Raw genomic sequence first — 23,173 nt, 5'->3', positions numbered from 1 at the left:
TCCTGGGAACAACTAGCACATATGTTGGGCGGTGAGATGAGGGCAGTGCTCATCTCCGTTTCAAAGCTGAAGAGCCAGTGCTGTCCAAAGACGTCTCTGTGGTCATGTGGTCGGCATGACTAAACGCCAAAGGCACACGGAATGCCATTACCTTCCCACCAAAGGTGGTCCCTATTTTTCTACTTGCATTTTTCACGTGTTGGCAGAAGCTGGGACAAGTAACAGGAACTCACCCCATTACGTGGCACTAGGGATTTGATCCACTGAACTGCCGACCTTTCAATTGACAAGCTCAGCGTCTTAGCCACTGAGCCACTGTGTCCCTTAAATTCCTTACAGTGCTGTTAAAGAACCTTGGAAATTATCTGAGGAGGAGTGCGGTGGCTCATAAGATTAGAATGCTGGGCCGATGATCGGCAGACTTGCGTTCGAGACCCGGTTGCTACTGCGGGATGGTGTGAGCTCCCGTCACATGCTCCAGTTCTTGCCGACTCAGCAGTTCAGAAACGAGCAACGGCGAGTAAATAGTAATATACATATAAGGATTCTTGTATCAGGGACTCTGCTTTTAGTAGCTGTATGATGGAATTGGAAATCTGAATTTGAACTTCATAAGTAGGTGTGAAGGGAGGTATGCATTACTTCTTATTTCAGTAGCGATTTGTTGGAGTCCAAAACCCACTTTAGTATTTGAACAGATTCCCATATTGCAAGTCCTTTTGAAGTTCGTCAGAGAGCTTTTCTAAAGTCAGAATTCATCTGGGTTGCCTAGGGCAATCGTGTGGACCTTACAAGTTTCGCCAGCATGTTATTGTCGCGATAAACTTAACTTGCCCATTTTTTTTCTACGAAAATATACAAGAACGGTGTGTTCCTGTAATGGGCCATTTTGGACATTGATTTTTGAAGGTTCATTAGATAAATGCTGACATCATAGATTGATGACTCTTTAAAACAGTGTCTTAGTGCATAACCATGGGGAGAATCAAAAATATCGACTTAACGTTTGCTTCGAAGACTCGCTGGAGGCTTCCTTGGCATTAATGGGATCCATCAATTTAGGTGTTCCCTAATTATTCTAAATCTGCATCTCCACGCCAAATAAAGCTTGTTCAGCTAATTTGATCTGGTACTCAGGTGTTTGAGAAATCTGCCCAAGGAAACAGCAAACACAAGATGCACATGGGGTCCTCCTCCTCTTTCTCCCTACCGTGATATCTTTCAACGTAATTTTGGAATGCCACCAGAGAACTGATGCCTTTCTCTGTCTGGTGGCAACTCTTAATTAGCCGGATAACTGAAGCCATCGCCCAAACTATTGGATTCTTCAGTGGGCAAAATAAGAGTTGATGGGGGTTTTTTTGTTTGTGTTTAACCCCTCACCCTGCTACTATCAATAGATTGAAAACGTCATTTGTATTTGCAAGTGTTTCTTTAATTAAGACCTTTTAAAAATCTTTGCTATTGATTCATTCCATTATCTTATTGATTAACTGCACTGGATCATGTGCTTGGTCTTTAGTAGAGAGAAACAGATGCCGTTTGCTCTTATGGTTAGCAGTTGTAAACTGTAAGTAATTCTAAGGGTCTATGCCTGGCCCAAACTTGTGATTTTAAAGAAGGGTTGGCTACTGTTGACTGCATAGCACTAAAGAAGCCATAATCTAGTTCTGATGACCGAGTAAAAATGTTCCTTTCCCCTTTATTTTATTCATAGAAGCCTGTGTATGAGAGAGAGAGAGAGGAGAGAGAAAGAGGGAGAGAGGAGAGAAAGAGAGTGGGGGAGGGAGAGATAGGGAGAAAGAGAGAGAGAAAGGAAAGAGAGAGAGAAAGAGGAGGGAAGGAGAGAGAAGAGGGGGAAAAAGAGATAGAGAGGAGAGAGAAAGGAGAGAGAGAAAGGCAAGAGAGAAAGGAATGAGAGAGAAGAAAGAAAGAAAAAGGAGAGAGAGGAGGGAGGGAGAGAAGAGAAAGAGGGGGAAGAGAGATAGGAGAGAAGAGAGAGAAAGAAAAGAAAGAAAGGAGAGAGAAAGAAAGAAAGGAGAGAAAGGCAAGAGAGAAAGAAAGCAGAGAGGAGGGAGAGAGAGAAGAAAAAGAGGGGGAAGAGAGATAGGAGAGGAGAGAGAAAGGAAAGAGAAAGGAATGAGAAAGAGAAAGAAAGAAAGGAGAGAGGAGGAAGGGAAAAAGAGAAAGGAGAAAGAGAGATAGAGAGGAAAGAGAGAGAAAGGAGAGAGAAAGGAATGAGGGAGAAAGAGAAAGAGAAAGAAAGAAAGAAAGGAGAGAGAGAAGAGGGAAAGGGAGAGAGAATTCGTGGTAGGCTTGTCAGTTGCACCAAATATGTGACTCTGGTAAATCCAAATAGCTCTAAAATTGAATCTCTTCCTTCAAGTCGAAATAGAAAGAAGTTTTAGATTAGAAAACATGGGCATCTCTGGGAATTGAATCGCGATCATTGTTCTTTGGTTATGTCCCTTGTCCCTTGTTCTACTCAACTTTTTTTTTTTATAAAGATATTCTTTGAGAACACCGATGGAAACATAAAGCGGGTGTTTCTGTAAATGTGTGCCCCAATGTCTCATAACTCCATTAAAGCTTTGTTCAATTCTTCTGGAAACCCACAAATTCCATTTCCATCTTCCCTGCTAATTTTATTGAAGCAAAAGCAATTGATCTAGCCAGCTAAGGGCGATATGCGAGCCTTCTTTCCTAGAGCAACTAAGGATTTAGTTTAATTGTTTACTTTGAAGCACTGACGCACAGATACACCGATATTTAGGAGAGGAGATTGACAGTCAGTCTTGCCTAACTTAACCTTCCCCAGATACTACCAGCACTTTATTACAATTATTAAAAAAAAAAAAAAAGCAGAGACACCCCAGTAAACCCGAATTTTATATTGTTTTGATGACTGAGATTTGCCCACAGATCAACAAAGCAATTAAAATCTTAAATAACGTTGCCTGAATTGTCAGACAAAGGATGAGGGTCCCAGTGGGAAAGAGTTATTTGTTTTTATTTTATTTTTTTAAGTAGATCTTTCTTTCTGGAGTCTCTCCTTATGAGCAAATTATTTCACTAATTGGGATCGTCTTTATTTTTTTCAGGCTTAATAATCGATGACATAGTAATAGGTCAGGGAATTAAAAGAAAAATATTGCTAAAATGCCTCCTTCTTTGTTTCTTCTTCTTCTTCTTCTTCTTCTTCTTCTTCTTCTTCTTCTTCTTCTTCTTCTTCTTCCTCTTCCTCTTCCTCTTCTTCTCCTCCTCCTCCTCCTCCTCCTCCTCCTCCTCCTCCTCCTCCTCCTCCTCCTCCTCCTCCTCATTGTTGGATTTTTAATCCATGACCTTGCCATGACAATGATATAAACTAGGGTCAATGCAAGGATCAGTTAGAGGCATAGGCTAAAAAACCAGGAGACTGAATTCTAGCCTCAGGTGCACAGATAGCTGGGTGACGTTGGGCCAGTCACTCTCTCTAAATCTTAATAAGTAGGCAATGGTAAACCACTTCTGAAAAGTCTCGCCAAGAAAGCCACAGGAATTTATCCAAGCAGTCTACAGGAGTCAAGATTAATTCAAGTAGGAGAGCCAATGTCATGTAGTTGTTAAGGGAATTAACTTGTGTATGTGAGAGAGAGAGATGGGGGGAGAGGGAGACAGAGAGAGAGAGAATATTCTAGTCCTGTCCTGGAAAAAATAACCAGCTGGGTGATCTGGGACCAATCTCTCTCTATTAGCCCTAGGAAGAAGGCAAACCAGTTCCAAAAACATTGCAAGAAATCTGAATAAACTTCTCCAGGTAGTTGTCAAAAGTCAAGATGCAGATACAAATTTAAAATACCTGCATATGCATCAATATATTTATATCAGTATTAAAAGTTTTTGTTCGTTGTTCGGGAAATGCCAGTCCCATTCCATATCCCCTGCTAATTATACTGAAGCAAAAATAATTGATCTGATGAATCTAAATGGGACATATCTTTTTTTTTTCCTAGAGCAATTAAAAATTTAGTTTAATTGTTATACTTGAAACATAATCACAGCTATGCAAAGTCATTGAATTGCATTAAGTAGGTTGAATATTAATATGGAGCGTTAATTCAATTGAATTTCATTTTTATCTCGGTTCTGCCTGCTAATTTCTAGAGTGCTGTCATCAACATATCACCCTGTTAAGCTTGAACATTGTTTGAAAGTTCTCACTGGATGACCAGGTTGCTTCTCGCCTTGATTAGTTTCCATCCATTGCTTCTTGTCCTGACTTCTGGTGCTTTGGAAAATAAATTGAGCCCCCCTCTTCTTTGTGGCAGCCCCTCAAATACTGGAATGCTGCTATCATGTCCCCCCTAGTCCTTCTTTTCTCCAGACTAGCCATACCCAGTTCCTGCAACCATTCTTCATATGTTTTAGTTTCCAGGCCTTTCCCCTTCCATGCCTGAGGAGGGCCTACATGCTGGATTTCCCTTCCATTTGACCACCACCTTGTCCAGGTAGACCAGACAGGTAACATGACCAGATGAGTTAATTCTACATTATGCTACAACTGCATTAATTAAATCTTCCAAGTCTGACAATGCAAATCACCCACCGTCTTCTTTACAGCTGGAGAAACTAGGGAGGTTCCCTTCTGAGCCTTTCTCTGCCCTTATGCAGCTGAGGGCTATGCTAACTCTTATCTGACTGTTCCCTAGTCAGCATCTCTTCCTCTGGTCTCCCAAGGTCCTTCTCACATGCCATTAGACTTAACCACTATACTGCCAGTTCTTTAGCTGGTATTGGCCTTTATGTTAATCAAATTCTTCCCAAGAACCTTGTAATCTATCAGCATAGAATACATCAGGGGTGATATTCATTTACCTTTGCTACTGGTTCACAAATGTGAGCGCATGCGATCAAAAACATGATGACATCCTGGCGGGTGGGTGGTATACGTGCAGATCCAAGTGATGTGGCCTTTTTGTAATTGACAGACGGAAATGTTGTCAATTCCCTTTGGGTCTCTTGCTTGCCAAGAATCCAGTCATTTGAATCCCTCAAGTCCATTTTACCATCTTTAGCCTGTTTTTGATTGTATGTAGGTCGTTGGCGCATCTGAGCGAGTGTTTTCCATATTTGTCATCCCAGCCTCGGCTTGCCGTTTTCTCCAACTAAGCGCTTAAAAACAAAAAATCCTAATCAACCCATGTTTCCCGTGTCTTACATTTGCTTTGAGCGATGTTTCCTCACTGAACAGGTTGCACCTCTCCTTCTTTCCACAGAGAAACACCAATAAGAGCAACTCCACGCAACATGATCAAATCCGACACGTTGCATCTCTGCTTAGAACAGAGGTCTTCAAACTTGGCAGCTTTAAGACTTGTGGACTTCAATTCCCAGAATTATCCATGAGAATTCTGGGAATTTAAGCTATGCTGGCTGGAGAATTCTGGGAGTTGAAGTCCACAAGTCTTAATTCTGGGAGCTGAAGTCCACAAGTCTTAAAGCTGCCAAGTTTGAAGACTCTTCTTCTTTGGTCTCTCTAATGGATACTGAAACCTTTTTTTTCAAACCTAGACGTTGATCTGATCATCCAGCCAGGCTCCCTGATGTTTTAAAGGGCTTCCTTCCATCTGTCTTTCAAGAGTTAACCTCAGTGGGAACGAGACCAACCCGAGTTGCTTTTTAGAGCATTAAATCCAGCAAGTTGGAATTATGTTATCCAATGCCATTCGGGGGGAGGGGGGAGGCACCAGGTGTATATCACAGAGTGGAAGAGTTACTTTTCAGATAACTCAAATCTCGGTGAATCAAGTTGCTACACAAAGAACCCATTTGTATCCCACTGGGTCTCGTGCTGTTGAGTGCGTCATTAAGATTTACACGAGTCCAGTAGATGTCGAGAGGACAGGATGGCTGTCTCAAGCTGGCTAGAAGATGACCCGAAACCCTGAGACTTAATGCTTCAGTGAAGGGTAATGAAGACTGCAAGAAAATCACCAACCTCAGAGAGCACCAAGGACCCCTCGTTTCAACCCTGAGCTACAAATATTCTCCTCTATCCATGCTTCAATGAGTCTAGTTGTAGCTCTTGAGTCCTGTCTCTTTTTCTGCCTCTCTTTTTTATCCCCTTCCTTCTCCGTAGGTCAGAACTTCCTCTGAAGGGGTACATTTGATTCAGGCACTCAGTTGGAAATTAGTTAGGTGGAAGAACTAAGGCAGAAAAGGCCAGGCGTCTCGCGGGTCTCTCTGGAAGAAGACCGTTCGAAGGTAATGGATCGGCAGATGTCCCCAAATGTTTGGTGCTTTCGTGCACTTCTGATGGGGAGCCCCCAATGCTTTTAGACAGGAGTATCATCAATGGTATTGATCTGTTAAATCTGATCGTCCAGCCAGGCTCCCTGATGTTTTAAATGGCTTCCTTCCGTGTGGCACTAAGTGTTGCAGTAGAAAAGTCTGGAGCTGAGAATCAAATCTCAGCAGGCCACTCAAAGCCCTTGGATGGCTCCAGGCGTGTCTAATCCAATCTGTCATCGTTCATTCATTCACTCACTCACTCATAGACACACATACACACACACAATATAGAGATCCAGGTAGATGTGTATAATACACAGACTTTCGCACACATAAACACAAGTACAGCTATGCATGGGTGTAATACATATTTTTCTCATCTGATTTTAATGTATGAGTTGGTTGGTATTCATCGGATAGGTGACCGTACGTCGCATTCCCACCGTCGCCGATCAAAATTCAGACACTTAGCAACCTGCAAGTATTTAGGACGGTTGCAGGATCCTGGGGTCCATGTGACTCTCAGCCAGCTTCTAGCAAGGGGGAAGGTGGATTCATTTAACAACAATGTGATTTACTTAACAACTGCATTTAACAACTGTGGCAAAAAAAAAAAGGACATTAAATCCAGCATGACTCACTTAATCTAGCAATGGAAATGTTGGGCCAAGTTGTAGCCGTAAGAATCACCATCACTTGAAGTGTTAATACCACTTTATAATGCCTTGATAAGACCGCCCATGGAATACTGCATCCAATTTTGATTGCCACAATATATATAAAAAAAGATGTCGAGACTCTAGAAAGTGTGCAGAGAAGAGCAACCAGGATGATTAGGGGACTGGAGGCTAAAACATACAAAGTGTGGTTGCAGGAATTGTGTATGTTTAGTTTAATGAAAAGAAGGATTAAGGCAGGGGTCTTTCATCCCTCTGCTGTGGCTCCCTGTTGCCGGTCGGCACCATGATTTTGAGAGGAGCTTCCAGTTGGGGGGGAGCATGGAGCGGCAAGAGGAAACTCTATGGCAAGGGGCGGATTTTCCGGTTGGCTCCACAATTGATAGGGCTTTTGGTTAGAACAGGTAGAGGAAAAAGGACCCCGCAGTAAGGAGGAGACTCTATGGTAGGGGAACTGGACTTCCGGTCGGCTCCAGAACTGAACGGGGTGCTTCCGGTTAGGACCTTTGTGGTTCTTTGAGTGTTTAAGGTAGCCGACCCCTGGACTAAGGGGTGACATAATACCAGTGTTCCAATATCTCAGGAGCTGCCCCAAAGAAGAGGGAGTCAAGCTATTCTCCAAAGCACCTGAGGGCAGGACAAGAAGCAATGGGTGGAAACTAATCAAGGAGAGAAGCAACCTAGAACTAAGGAGAAATTTCCTGACAGTGAGAACAATTAATCCGTGGAACAACTTGCCTCCAGAAGTTGTGGGTGCTCCATCACTGGAGGTTTTTAAGAAGAGCCTGGAAATGGTATAGGGCAGGGGTCCCCCAACTCCCAGTCCGTGGATTGGCACTGGGCCATGGCAAGCCAGAAACTAGGCCGCGCAAACCAGCGAAGCCCTATCTATGGGATGCAGGCAGCATGTGAAATCACATCCCCTCTGGTCCCCGGAAAAGCCTCTCTCCATGGAACCGGTCCCTAGGTTGTTGGACTAGAAGACCTCCAGGGACCCTTCCAATTCTTCTGCTATTCTGTTTACTATCTCTACGGACTTGATCAGCACGCAAAGGATTCCATTGAGCATTATTTTTCTGAAGCCAGTAAACATTTTATTGTTAACTAACTTCTCTCCCTTGATTGGCATTGCTTTATCACAGCGGTTTGAGAACAGTTTGGAATTGGAAGCCCTGAGGAATTGAGGAGCCTATGACGTCCCTTCCAGAAGTGAACAATTAAAGAGTCAGGTTAGCTGGGGTGAAAAGGGACATTTTGCACAATATTTTGCACAGCAAAATGATTTCTTTGGGAAGTGCAACTCGGCTGCCACGATCCTAACAATAAACTATGTTACATTAAAAATGTGGCAGAGGGTGTTGGAGTGCTGGAAGTGGGGGGCGGGGGGAGGTGAGGAAGTAATTTGCGGCGAAGACAGGACAAATATTTTTTAATCCCCGTTGTCATCTCATCTAAATCTAAACCTATTTGTATTAACCTTTGCTGACAGAGTCACATGACGGACATAATTTCTGGTAATTTACCAGCAGCAGATCTAACCTTTTGTCATCAAATATTCATAAAGGCACGATTCCCAATGATTTTCTGTCTCTTTAAATATTTACAGCTTGTTGTCTGCTTCCTTTTTTTTTTTTTTGACTGTAATTTGAACACAATTGAAGTCAGATGAAATTAAAGTTACATTTCTTTTTGCGGGCGGAAATACCTACGGGCAAACGACGCAGGGAAAGGAGAAGGCTTGGCGGATCCCCGTAGACGATGCTCTGCAGATGGTGGACATCTCGGCGAAGGAAAGCACGTGTCCCTCAAATGGGCTAAGAGGTCTTTCCGCCATGTCTATCCACTCTTTCACTGCTGAAATAGATGTCGTGGGCGGATGAGACACGGTTCCTTCAGGGAAGTATTCATTTTAGAGAGGATTATAAAACTACTGTGAAGCGATATATAAGTCTAAGTGCTATCGCTATAAGAAGCAAGTTTATTTTATTTTATTTATTTATTCATTAAATTTATATTGTCGCCTATTCGCCCATGGCGACTCAAGACGGCTTATAGAATATAAAAACCACATTTAAAAACTAATAAAAAAATCAAATAAATGAATGTAATAAAATCACCCCCACCTTCCACCACAGTGACAGCCGATCACACAAGCCATTTTATGGGCTCCATCCCGCTCTGGGTTCCCCGGGCCCGCTGGCAGAACCAGGTCTTCAGCACCTTCCGGAAGAGAATTAGAGTGGGGGCCATTCTAATCTCTGGGGGGATGATGTTCCAGAGAGAGGGGGAGCCACCACAGAGAAGGCCCTTCTTCCACCAGTTGTATCTCCCACAACATTCCCTGCCTCCCCGCTCTGGTGGGTCAGGTAGATGTGACTGGCAAGAGACGGTCCCTGAGATCACCTGGTCCCAAGCCATGAAGGGCTTTTAAAGGTGACAACCAGCACCTTGAATTGCACCCGGAAGCAAATCGGCAACCAATGCAGCTCCCGCAGGAGATGTGATGCATGTGCACACCGGGGTCTGCACAAAATTGTGCGGGCCACTACATTTTGCACCAACTGGAGCTTCCGGATGCTGTTCAAGGGCAGCCCCATGTAGAGCGCGTTGCAATAAGAAGGCTTACATATCGCTTCATAGTAACTTTCACAGTCCTCAGTGGTTTACAGAGCCAGCCCTCGAACAATCTGGGTCCTTATTTTACCGACCTCGGAAGGATGGAAAGGCTGAGTCAACCTTGAGCCAGGGAGACTTGAACTGCTGGTAGTCGGCAGAATTAGCTTGCAATACTGCATTCTAACCACTGCACCACCGGAGCTCTTGAGAGAGAGAAAGAGAGAGAAAGTTTGTAGATAGGTAGAAGATATCTAGATAAAGGGAGAGGGAGGGAGGGAGGGAGGGAGGGAGAGAGAGAGAGAGAGAGAGAGAGAGAGAGAGAGAGAGAGAGAGAGAGAGATGACATTTCTGAATGGATAAAGCGAGGAAAAACAGAAAAAAGGAGAATCACATATCATCTGAATAGAAATAGACATGTCAGCTCGCGGCCCTTTTGGGTTGGCAGTTCAGCTAGCCTTGTATTTTGTCCCAAGTACTTTAGTCACAGTTGTAGATTAAGGGATAATATTTTGGAATGAATATTTTGAATCCTATGGGATCAGTAAGTCCACGGGTTAGTAAAGAATCTGAAGTCTTACTGAAATTCAAAAATTTTCCCCTACTACGTCTAATATCACTGAATACCTTACTGTGATATATGGCATAGATCTATACTGAGAGAGGTGTGCGCATGCATATGTATAACACATTCCCACAGACGTTGCAAATTTATTCATCCAGGAGGCATAATTGTTAAATTCTGTGAGTGGAAACGGCTTAAAGTTTCTGTGACGGCTTTCAATGCAAAGTTTGAGCTTTGGTCCAAGGAGAACATGTTTCTGTAAACGCCGCGGCATTTAGCAGCATGAGCTGATCGGGAACGAACCACAACTCTGAAGACAATCGCTTTCTTCTTTTTTTGGGGGGTCCTGCAAAGAAAAAGCAACTAGGGTTTGCAGGCCCGTTTTTGTTTTTTTTAATACAAATATGTAAGAATTTATTTCCAGGCCAGCTTCAAAACATTCCTGTTTCAGCAGGCCGGCCTGGCCTAACTTTCCCTTTATATTGCTTTTGATTTTATTTTAAACTGGGATGTCTTGAATTATCTAGGACCAGAGTGTTTAGTATATTTTAATTGTTTTTTTTTTTTAACATTTGTATTACATGTATTTTTATCGTTCGCTGTTCACCGCCCTGAGTCCCTCAGGAATAGGGCGGTATATAAATTTAATAAATAAATAAATAATAAATAAATAAATTTCACGGTGTGTTTTTAAAAACAAGTTTTTAAGTGCCCTTTGCAAACTTAAATGGATAATTCTGCTGCGTAGATGCATGCTCATTCAGGGGGTCCGGAGGTATATGATAAGGAAGAATCAACTTAAGAAATAAAGAGGAATTCCTGATGGGAAATTGATTGATCCATTAAACTGAGAATAATTAATCAATGGAATCGCTTGGCTCCTGGCGTTGTGGGTACTTGGTCACTGGAGTTTTTCAAGAAAAGTTTGGAGAGCCATTATTCTGGGATGGTATAAAGCAGGGGTGCCAAACTTGATTTTATTGAGGGCGGCATCAGGGTTGTGTTTGACTTTGGGGGGCCGGGGTGGGTGTAACCATCTTTATTTTTTTTAAAAAAAGTTTTTTATTAATAATACAAAATTAAAAAAACATTGGACATAGATATAACATCACTAGTTCCACTGGATAACAAGAGGGTAGCCAAGACAAATGTATAGTGTTAGAACAAATATATAGATGTTATTATAAATAAATGTTATGTTTAAGAACTGTGTTTATATGAATACAATAATACAATATTATTGTATTATTGTAAAGTGATGGAAGATGTTTGGAACCAGTGATGTGGGCGTAGCCATCTTGACGTCACTCGTGTCGGGGGCGCCTGTGGCAGCCTTTGTCTACTTTTTTTTGTGTTATTTACTTTGCCTTTTCTTAGAGAAACCATGCTTCAGTTTCTGGTTGCTATTGTTTGCCATTATCTCACTTCATGTTTTCAACAAAGTTCATCTTATTTCTGGAGTAGGCCAAACCTAGAAATCAAAAACCTGCGTTGAGTGCTATTTGTCAACAGGAGTGTGTATGTGTGTGTGTGTCTTTTGCTTTCTCCCCCAAACAGCTGTAGATCTTAGTCAAGGAAGGGAGAAAGCAGAAGAGTGTTTTAAAATAAATGGTTAGCACATTAGTATAAAACCTATTGATTAAAAACACCAAGCATAATGTTAGTCTGACTGAGGCATTGCTGAAATAAATTTATCCTTCTGACTTTTGCATTAACCTTTTATTGACTGCTGGCATACCCATAATTAACACACACTTTAGCTAAAGTGGTTAATTTTAGTATCGTGACCAGTGTCTCCCAACATATTGAATAGATCCAATCATCAAATTGTATGTATAACAACCCAGAAAATAAGCGGGTTGGAAGAGTCTCCTTGGGATTCCAGAAGAATAGATATCTTCAGCTTGGTTTCGCTGAGGTAGCCCCATGAAGGTTCTTGAGATGGTCAATTGAACAGATTTGTTTAACAGTTTTATGGTTGAAATATTTCTGAAACAGGGAAAACACAGTACAGTCAAGCCAACGATTTTCTTTTTCATAAAAGGTTTTTTTTTTTTTTAAATAAAGTACCATGTTTTTCCAAAAATAAGACTGGGTCTTATATTAATTTTTGCTCCAAAAGACACATTAGGGTTTATTTTCCAGTTAGGTCTTACTTTTGGGGAAATATGGTACTAACCATAAATATGGCCAGACAATGCCGGCTGACGACCCCCAGGAGGAGAGCCTTCTCTGTGGTGGCACCTACCCTATGGAACAATCTACCCCCAGAGATACGAGTGATCTCCGACCTTCGGATTTTTCGTCGGGCCCTAAAAACTTATTTTTTCCAGTTAGCTGGTCTGTCTTGATTTTAGGGTTAGTTTTAAAATTTTAATATTGATTTTAAATTGACAAGTTTTAAATTATGGGCCAAATTTATAAATTATTTTAACTTTATTTTTTAACTGTGATGTTTTGTATAGATGTTTTTATCTTGGCTGTTCACCGCCCTGAGTCCGAAAGGAGAAGGGCGGTATAGAAATTTGAATAAAGTAAAGTAAAGTAAAGTAAATGTGTCCATCTGGCTGACAAAAGACTGGGGCTTATTTTGGGGGGTAGGGCTTATATTACAAGCATCCTGAAAAATCATACTAGGGCTTATTTTCCGGTTGAGTCTTATTTTAGGGGAAACAGGGTATAACTTCTCTAATCTGAAGTAATGCATTCGTTCTTACCACTAATTTGGGCAGCATCGATAATGTCACCTCTCGGTATAACACACAACATAGAATGACAAAGTTGGGAGACACATTGGATGTCTTCTAGTCCAACCACCTTCTTTAGCAGAAGACCCTATACCATTTCAGACAAGTGGCTGTCTACTCTCTTCTTAAAAGCCCCCATTGTTAAAGCACCCATAACTTCTGAAGGCAAGATGTTCCACTGGTTAATTGTTCTCACTGTTACGAAAGTATCTCCTTAGTTCTAGGTTGCTTCTCTCCTTGATTAGTTCCCATCTGTTGTATCTTCGGATGCCTTCTGGTGCTTTGGAAAGTAGGTTGACCCCCTCATCTTTGTGGTAGCCCCTCAAATATTAAAACATTGCTTTGATATCTCCCCTGGTCCTTCTTTTCACCAGACTAGACATACCCAATTCCTGCAACCGTTCTTCATATGTTTTACAAGTGTAATGAGTTTATTTATTAAAGAGCCTTGGTAGTACTAGGGTTTAAGGCACCCTGTTATTAAGCTGCTTAAGACCAGCTGCCTGCAATTACTGCAGGGTTCGAATCTCGCCAAGGCTCAAGGTTGACTCAGCCTTCCATCCTTTCTAAGGTAGGTGAAATGAGGACCCAGTTTGTGGGGGCAATAAGCTGACTTTGTATAAATATACAAAAGGATGAAGGCTATTGCTGAGCACATTGTAAGCCGCCCTGAGTCTTCGGAGAAGGGCAGCATATAAATCAAATTAAAAAAAAAAAAAAATTATGTGCTGCCCATCTCCCTGTCAAGCAAGTCCAGATGGCTTACAACAATATCAAAACACAATATAAGAAGAACAGTGAAACACTGAAAACCTTCAGCATTAAGAATTAAAACATTAAAATTAACCAAGAATGAGCCATATGAAAACAAGGTGGGTCTTCTCCTAAGCTACTCACCATCTCCAAACTGGATTAATGCATGCTTGGAGTAACTTGCTTTTTTATAATTAATATTTCATATAATTGAAATTATATGAAAAATTAATATTTTTTTTTAAATTTATGGTCAACGCTCTAAACAAATTGCTGTTTTCTTTTCCTTGGGGAAAATCAAATGAATGCTATGAGGGAAAGACATACATCAAATTGGACATGATGAATTGCTGATAAATAGGTAGAAGTGGCTCTCCTTGATCCATTTTCTAAGGACTTGAGACATGTACTATAGTAGAATTTATGAGTTATCAACTCAAAATAAGCAGAAGGATATATGGTTTTGCATACTGGATAACGAACTTAGGGACCCCTTGTTTCAATACGTTCACGAGAAGGATGGATCTATTACAGGCTATTAGTTAAATATGGTGGCATAGTGAAGGATCAGTTCTTACATGAAAAACCTTTGATGGAACTTCTGGATTCCTTCCAAAAATTGAAATGGTCATTTTTAACATTACAAAAGAGGAAATTATTAAGTCGATAAAAATTATGGGTGGAAAAGTAACTCCTTAATTTGATTTTTTTTTTTTTGAACCTACACCTGACTCATAATCTAGTTTGGCCTTGGTCCTATCGATTATATTTTAAATCTTATTTCGTTTTGGGGGAAACGGAGCAGTGATGAAATGTAAAATTTGTTACTACCGATTCTGTGGGCATGGCTTGGGGGTGTGGGGATGTGACTGGGTGGGCATGGCCAACTTTTTTTTTTTTTAACTTTTAAAAGCATTTTTTCTACAACCTCTTCGGCCGAAGAGATTTTTAAAAAAGGCTTTTAAAAGGCTCTGATGATCCCAGCTGAGTTGCCTGATTGTCAGAGGCATTTGTTTTCTTTTAAAAGCATTTTTTTTTGCTTTTAAAAGAAAAAAAAGCCTCTGACGATCAAGCAACTCAGCTGGGATCGTCAGAGCCTTTTAAAAGCATTTTTTCTACAAATTTTCTCTTCAGCCGAAAAGTTTGTAGAAAAAATACTTTATTTAAGGCTCTGATGATCCCAGCTGAGCTGCGCGATCATCAGAGGCTTTTTAAAAAAACTTTTAAAAGCATTTTTTTAGCTGAAGAGGTTGAGCTAAAGAGGCATGGCTCAGCTGGGCATGGAGAGGGGGGCAGGGATTTTTGCTACCGGTTCTCCGAACCACCCGCCATCATCCCTACCGGATCGGGCGATCCAGTCCAAACCAGGAGCATTTCACCCCTGAAACGGAGATATAACCACATTACCCTTAAATGGCCTTCCAAGTGTGTTTTATTTTTAATCCTGGAGACCAGATAACCATTTGTCCAGGATGGTATAGAGTCAGGGGTGAAATGCTACCGGTTCAGACCGGTTCTCCTGAACCAATAGTAAAAAATGCTACTGATTCGAGCGAACCGGTATTTCCGATGATCAGCTGGGCGACGATCAGCTGTGACACGCGATTTATATTAGCTAGAATCATCGGATTTCCTGCTTTCTAGCTAATCTAAATCACGTGGCATAGCGGATTCCCCCCTCCCCTCGCTGTTCTACTTACCTTTGCAGACTCAGAAGGCTTCAAAATGTTCCTTTTTTAGCGCTGTGTGGGTGCGCGTGCTCATTAGCAGACTCACAGAACTGGTAGCAGACTTCAGAGGATTTCACCGCTGTATAGGGTCTCTTGCTCGAACAGGGGGTTGGCCTAGAAGATCTCCAAAGTCCCTTCCAACTCTATGATTTTATGTTCTGTATAGTTTGAGTTTAGCTGAATTTCAACCCGCCCAATAGGGTCATCCTTGAAAAGTCCTTTGTTCTTATTAACATTCGCTGAACCTCTGCTGTTTGAAGAACTTAAGACTTGCCTAAATATGCTAATGGATTTAGAAAACCTTTGCCTTGAAATGTTTCACCTAGAGTATCAAATGGGGAAGGGGGGGGGAAGAGACACAGTGAGAGACGCAACTAAGGAAAAAAAAAAACCCCTGAATTAAGCATCTTGTCACAGCTTGTAATTGGCTTCAACTTTTATTGAATATTAATGGCATCCATTTTTTAGTAAGGTGAAGAGAGAGGAGAAGTTTCCAACCCAGGATTATCACACAGGTTAGGACCAGGAAACCTGATGCTCAGCTCAAGTTACCTTGAGGTCCCCGCGCGCGACAAATCCTCGCTTTTTCAACGTGGCATGGTTTTTTATCAAAGGCGCAATTTAATATTTATGCTAAGAGGATTCTCCCCCAAAGACAAAAAAAGAGAGTAACTTGTGTTCCTTTCATTTGTATTTTAAATAAATAATGAGAACATTGAAACACATTACTCTTTTTTTTTTTTTGTCTCTCTCTCTCTCTCTCTTCAGGACCCCGAGGTCGGTTAATCTTATTATTTATGAAGTGATGTGCTACTTTATGGTACTTAATGCATGTTAACAGATGCTATTATCACAGCCGGAAGTGGAACTGGAGAAGATATATAGGAATGTGATGTGTTAATACTGTCCTTGTGCTGTAATGCACCAGGGATTGAGTGCGCGAGAAGGTAGAGCCGCAATTAACCGCTTTCCAACATGGGTGTGAACTTGACAGACGTCGTCCCCTGGGTGTTTTTCCGCCATCAATAATCCCCAGGAGAAATGATGTCCCCTTTTGGATGGGTTTTGTTTCATCCTTTTCTCAAGGGTCAAACGTGGCCAAGCGATCGCGTCCATTAATCATTTGAAGGGTGTTGAAAGCATTAATCGGTTGATTGTCGGGGCCAGTCCCTGAACTCTTTGGCTGCAAATGAAGATGTGGCGTTCTGCTTTATGTTAGTTTGGGCACAGTGGTAGCTTTTTGTAGATGGGGTCCTTTGGAGCTAAGGCTGAGTATTGAATTAATACCAGAGTAACTTTCACTCCTTTAGATGATGTTCTGGTACTGAGTGCTGAAAAGGGACTGCGCACACGCTTGTCTAGGCCGCAACCTGGAAGAAGAGCTGCCCAGGATGCATGCACGTGCCCGAAAATGAACTTCCGGTTTCCGGTACGCACATGCACTCTGGCCAGCTAGTCTACTGGGTTTCTGGCACACATGCACATGAGACGATAAGCTGGCTGGTGCACATGCTCATGCAGGAAAACGGAAGGCCAGCTCTTCCAGTTTCTGCCACATGCAAAAAGGCCAGCTGATTGTCATGCGCACCAGAAACCCAGAAGAGGAGCGGATGATGTCGTGCATGCCAGGCGACATGCCTCCGTGTGCCACTTCGGGCACACGTGCCATAGGTTCACCATCACTGACTTAATTAGAGGCAGGGACAGGGGTACCAAAAACTCACCTTACACAGAGGAATAACGCACCTTCTACAGAGGAATGATTGAGTCTGTCATCTGCACCTGTACAACTGACTGGTTTGGTTCTGCAATCCAACAAGACAGACATAGACTTCAGATCATTAGAACTGCAGAAAAAACAATGGCTACCAACCTGCCTTCCATTGAGGACCTGTATACTGCACAAGTCAAAAAGAGGGCTGTGAAAATATCTACAGATCCCTCACATCCTGGACATAAATTGTTTCAACTCCTACCCTCAAAACGATGCTATAGAGCACTGCACACCAGAACAACTAGACACAAGAATAGTTTTTTCCCGAAAGCCATCACTCTGCTTAACAACTAATTCCCACAACACTGTCAAATAATTTACTAAGACTGTATCACTATTATTCTTCTCTTCCTTACTAGTATCTATCTCTTCCCATTTATAACTATAACCATGTTGCTTATATCTTTCCATTTATATTGTTTTTATTTGTTTCCTAGTACGATTTGATAGCTTATTAGTAACCTTGATTATCACTAAGTGTTGTATCTTTTTATTCTTGATGAATGTATTTTATTCTACTTATGTACACTGAGAGCATATACACCAAAGACAAATTCCTTGTGTGTCCAATCACACTTGGCCAATAAAGAATTCTATTCTATTCTATTCTATTCTATTCTATTCTATTCTATTCTATTCTATTCTATTCTATTCTATTCTATTCTATTCTACTCTACTCTACTCTACTCTACTCTACTCTACTCTACTCTACTCTACTCTACTCTATGATTCTATTCTATTCTAAACTTCGGAAGAATCATTTTTTCCCTTTTGAAACACAAACAAGCTACCTAGAAAAAGGGTGTTTTTTCAAAGATTATCTTTCGGCTGTCTTCCTTCTCCTATTACAAATAACCAAATCTGTCTTCCACTTTGCACGCTTTCATAAGCATTTGATAATGAGCCAGCAGTTGGCAAATTAAAACACACAGCGGTTAAAAAAAAAAAATTGACTAAGATGGGAAATACTAAATGGCTACAAATTCACTAGTACAAGGAGAATTAAATGGCAGCCTTTATTATAACATAATCTTCTGAGAGGGGTGGGTTTACAACTCATAAAATCTTCCCGCACACATTCAGTTGCTTATGATAATTAAGCTCCAGATTTGCTGATGAAGATTCTCTTTAATAAGAAACAGTGTAATTCAAAGGGATCCTCTGAGAATGTAGCGACTGCTAACCCCTTAATTTAATTTTGCTCGAGTTTTGCCCATCTATTCATCAGCAGAAATTGTTATTAACCTTCCTCTGCAACCAGCCACCTTCCCCCACCCCCGTTTCTTCTTCTTCCCTTTTGCCAATCTCTCAGATTTACAAGCCACCTCCTGCAATATTATTTAATCTACCCTGTGACCTTAGCGCAATAAATTTGGTTTAATCTCCCTCAATAATCTCGTAATAACAGCAAAAAAAGAACCGGCAGGAAGCAACCACTCCAGATAAGAATGTGAAGTAATGAAGAAATAATTTGCCATCAAAATGCGGGTGGGTTGAATTCTCTCTGTGAATGGCTGCTCTTCAGCTTTTATATTAATCGGACAATAAAATGTATCCTTTGACATCAATGAAATCTAAGTTGGTCATTCTGGTCTAATTGATTTAAGGGAGTGTAAGCATGATTAAGTCTGAATCCAATAAATGTTGTCTGTTTTCTCTTTCCAATATACTTCCGGAACCTCACTTTCCATTATTTGCAAAGTCTGTTTTTCAAAAGACATTTTTTTTCCCCTTTTTTCCTCTCTCAGTCACAGAGTGTTTTTAAAAAAGCTAATTTTTTGGAATTTATTTTCTTTTTGCTAGACGACAAAGAATGTTGCTGGTTTTGTGGGGTTTTTTTAAAAAAATATATAGACCTTTCCTTTGGATGTCTTCTCTTAAATTGTAAATTAAGAGGCAAGCAGGTTACAATTTACAAACCACGGAAAGGACAATTAGACCTTGAAAATTCAACACTGACTTTATACTTTCGAGCTTCTTATATCTAAGAACTCTGTGTCTGTCCACAATTATACCTGATTCCTCTTTGGAAAGAAAAAACAAGTGAAAACAAACTGAATTTGTTCCCTCTGCAAAAAAACCTGCAAAATAAAAGTTCTGCATTGCACCGATCCGTTCAATGCGTTTAGTGTGATTTCCCGAGGTCGCGTCTTAAAGCATTAAATCTTGAACTGCTTCCAGTAACTAATTTCCAATCTTTTTTTATTTACTTGTTTGTTTATTTTAGATGCCATTCACCACTTACAGAAAACTTACCGGAGGACGAGAAACCGAAATGCAAGCCTTACTGGGAGGACAATGATCCCAGGATGCCATTACCTTTCGATCTTGATGATATAATATTTGAACTACAGACAATTCTGGAAGATTAGAAAAGCTTTATCAGAAACTGAAGTTGGAGTTCCACTGCTAAGAAGCACCAAAGAAAAAGAATGAAAGCAAAGAAGCCCGTTAATTAATTGCAGATTTAGCGACATTCAGTAGCATGGTCGGTTGAGAAACAAATCAAAAAGGGGTCCTTGGTTTTCTCTGAGCTTAGTTGTTTTTTTGCAGACTTTTCATTACCCAACTAGGTAACATCATCAGTGCTAGAAGGGAGGGAGTTTGCAGAAAGGAGGAGGAGGGGTGTGGGACCCCTGGTGTTCTCTTGAGTTTGTTTTCTTGCAGATGTTTCATTACCCAACTAGGTAACATCATCAGTGCTAGAAGGGAGGAGGTTTGCAGAAAGGAGGAGGATGGTTCTTGGTGCTCTCTTAGCTTGGTTGTTTTCTTGCAGACGTTTCATTACAACCCTGAGCTACAAATATTCTGATTTATTGGTCAATCGAAAAGGACGTTGGAGCCGGATTATGAAAAGTAGATTATCTAGAATCTGTAGTGGAGCTAAAAACTCAAGCGATATCCATACCAAAAAGCATTTCAGATAGGTAATGAGAAATAAAGGACCAACTGATGCCTGTTTTATTGATGTTTACTGATGTTTAATGATATTTTGGTCTTCGGTTACATGGCAAACGCCATCGAGTCAGCCAAGAAATTGGGAATCTATTATTCTGTTTGAACAGAGGGCTGAACTAGAGGTCCTCAAAGGTGTCAGAATATTCATGAACTGGAATGGAGACATGGTAACAAGGTCAGCCAATGAATAGGCATAGCAACTGGCCTTGGTAGTACAGTGGTCTAAGGCACCCTGTTATTAAGCTGGTTATTAAAGACCAGATGCCTGCAATTACTGCAGATTCAAATCTCGCCAAGGCTCAAGGTTGACTCAGCCTTCCATCCTTTCTAAGGTAGGTAAATTGAGGACCCAGTTTGTGGGGGCAATAAGCTGACTTTGTATAAAATATACAAAAGGATGAAGGCTATTGCTTAGCGCATTGTAAGCCGCCCTGAGTCTCCGGAGAAGGGTGGCATATAAATCAAATTAAAAAAAAAAAAAAAAAACTGGGTCGGCCAATGAGGGCTGTTTTGGAAACAGAAACTTAAGCAAGAAGTCTGGGCGTGGCATAGCTGTGCTGAGCTCTGATTCTGCGCTCAGCTCTAAAACGAAACTAATCTGGACTGTCTGCTGAACTGAAACTAAGCACTTACTTACAATCTCTCCTCTGCTTGTGTTTTTTTGCCTGTAACCCTTGGAAGAATCCGCAGTTGGTACTGTCTGTGTTGTTACGTATATAAAGGGAAGTTAATGAATCCTGCAGAATCAGTTACCTGCGTGTGCTTTCTGGATTTGATTTTGTGCAACAAACTCTGAAAGAAGGTCCCTTCCAACTTCTATTATTTTGCTTTCTGTTAAGTCACCTTCTGAGATAAGCGAAATTATATTTTGGTTCCAGCAATACTGGTCACACCTGATTGTGATCTTCACTCGGAATAGGTAGCTAGGAGAAGTTATCCCGTAATTGTCCTTTTTCCCCTGCGCGACCACAAACAGGATTTAGTAGGTCAGAGGGTGGGCTACACAACAAAGCATGAAGATTATGCAGTCTACCAAACCATGGTATTGTCTGCCACATGTCTTTCCTGATGAAATCTGAATCTTCCCTAAGAAGAACCAGGATCCGATGGAGAAGGACTCCTCCTTTCCAATTATTTTACTGAATTTTGGACTTGGCCCGCCTTTCATTTTTCATCATTGCTGCTGGACAAAATGGCAGGGAAATTGGTCCCCTCCCCTCTTCCCTACACACACACACACACACACACACACACACTGTGTGTGTGTGTGTCAAGCTAAATGGATTACTGAAGATACAGATCAGTTTGCCTGTCTGCACTTGCCTTTAGACAATATTCATCAGTTCTACAAAAAGCTCTTGATTAAACAGAGAAGCCAAGCAAATGTCAAGGTTCAAAGCAAAAGGCCCTTTGCTCCCATCTCGCAATTCTCAAATTGGACTGATAGTTGACTTTGCATTAGCCGTAAGTAATTGTCGGCAGAAATGAAATCAGCTCACGGCTCTGAAGGTAGGAAAGTTGGCAAGGGAAACCTCTTATTTTGCCTTTAGGGAGAATAGAGTAGAGTAGAGTAGAGTAGAGTAGAGTAGAGTAGAGTAGAGTAGAGTAGAGTAGAGTAGAAAATGAATAGAATAGAATAGAATAGAATAGAATAGAATAGAATAGAATAGAATAGAATAGAATAGAACAAAGGACTAGAGTAGAGTAGAAAATGAATAGAGTAGAGTAGAGTAAAGTAGAGTAGAAAATGAATAGAAGAGAATTAGAATAGAAGAGAATTAAGAGAAGAGAATTAGAAGAGACCTTGGAGATCTTCTAGTCCAACCCCCTGCTCAAACAGGAGACCATTCTGGACAAATGGCTGTCCAGTCTTTTCTTAAAAACCTCCATGATGGAGCACCCGCAACATCTGGACGCAAGTTGTTCTGCAGATAGATTGTTCTCATGTTCAGGAAATGTTTAGGTTGGATCTGTCTTTGCTGAAGACAGAAGAAGAAGACGACAGTAGAATACAAGAAGGAGGAGGAGGGGAGGGGGAGGAGGAGAGGTCCACTTATTTTCCAAAGCTTCTGAAGACAAGACAAGAAACAATGGATGGAAACTAATCAAGGAGAGAAGCAACCTGGAATTAAGGCAAAACGTCCTAACAGTATGGACAATTAACCAGTGCGACAACTTGCCTCCAGAAGTTGTGAATGCTCCAACACTGGAAGTTTTTAAGAAGACCCCACAGAGGGTGGGACTAGTAGACCTCTCAGGTCCCTTCCAGTTCCATTTTGATTGATTGACCTTTTCCATCTGTTACTTCTTGCCCTGCCCACACAGAATTTAAGTTTTGGCTGGGGAATTCTGGGAGTTGAAGTCCACAAGTCTTAAAAGTTGCCAAGGATGGACAACCCTGTTTTAGCACATCCCTGGGAAGCATGCAAAAAGACTTAGAACTGGCTTCCTATTAAATAAGGGGCAGCGGGGAGGGCAGGGGTGGGCTGCTGGGGGCTCGCAGGGGTTCGGGAGAATCTCTAGCTAAGATTCTGTGCAGTTCAGAGAACCCTCAAATCCCACTCCTGGCTGGCCCCACCCACGCTGCCCCTCCCCTCCCAGGAGTCCTCACGCGGCTCGTTTTGGATGCAGGTAAGTGCAGGGCGCACACAGAGGCTTGGGGAGGGCAAAAAATGGGTCCAGCAGAAGTTTGGGAAGACTGGCCTCCAGAGGGTCTCCGGAGCCCAAGGAGGCCATTTTCGTCCTCCAGGAGGCACGAGGAAAGCCTCCGGAGCCTGGGGAGAGCAAAAACACCTCCCACCCGCACTGTGATGCAGGAGGCCAATTAGGCCATGCCCACCGTGGCCACACCCACCAGTAACTGGGCAGAGAACCCCTTGCTAAAATTTTTGAAGCCCACCCCTGGGGGAGGGGATGTTTCCTTCTTTTGCCTGTTCAGAGCTAACACAGGGCTGCAATTCTTCCTTTGATGTCCTCGCCGTGTCTCTAGTTCAAAGTTTCTTCTGCCACTCTGGCTAATGGGGTCTTTTCGTAATAGATTGCCGGTCCCTTGAGTCGCCAGATTTTTTTTTTTTTTTTGAAAGACG

General features: G+C 41.6%; 1 protein-coding gene across 2 annotated transcripts in view; it reads left to right on the top strand.

Moving 5' to 3' along the window:
• FTO (FTO alpha-ketoglutarate dependent dioxygenase) overlaps positions 1-20,832 on the top strand; it is a 173,600-nt gene extending 152,768 nt beyond the window's left edge. For both annotated transcript variants that reach the window (XM_087876958.1, XM_087876960.1), the window contains exon 9: positions 19,357-20,832. In XM_087876958.1, coding sequence (XP_087733084.1) covers positions 19,357-19,501 — 145 coding nt within the window. In that variant the 3' untranslated portion in view covers positions 19,502-20,832. The remainder of the gene's footprint in view (positions 1-19,356) is intronic.
• Positions 20,833-23,173: the final 2,341 nt, after the last annotated feature.

This window comes from Pantherophis guttatus, chromosome 11, assembly GCF_059756535.1.
Source record: "Pantherophis guttatus breed Tessera chromosome 11, ASM5975653v1, whole genome shotgun sequence".
Taxonomy (NCBI): domain Eukaryota; kingdom Metazoa; phylum Chordata; class Lepidosauria; order Squamata; family Colubridae; genus Pantherophis; species Pantherophis guttatus.
Note: the sequence above shows the minus strand (reverse complement) of the source record. Positions and strands in the feature narration are given on the sequence as shown.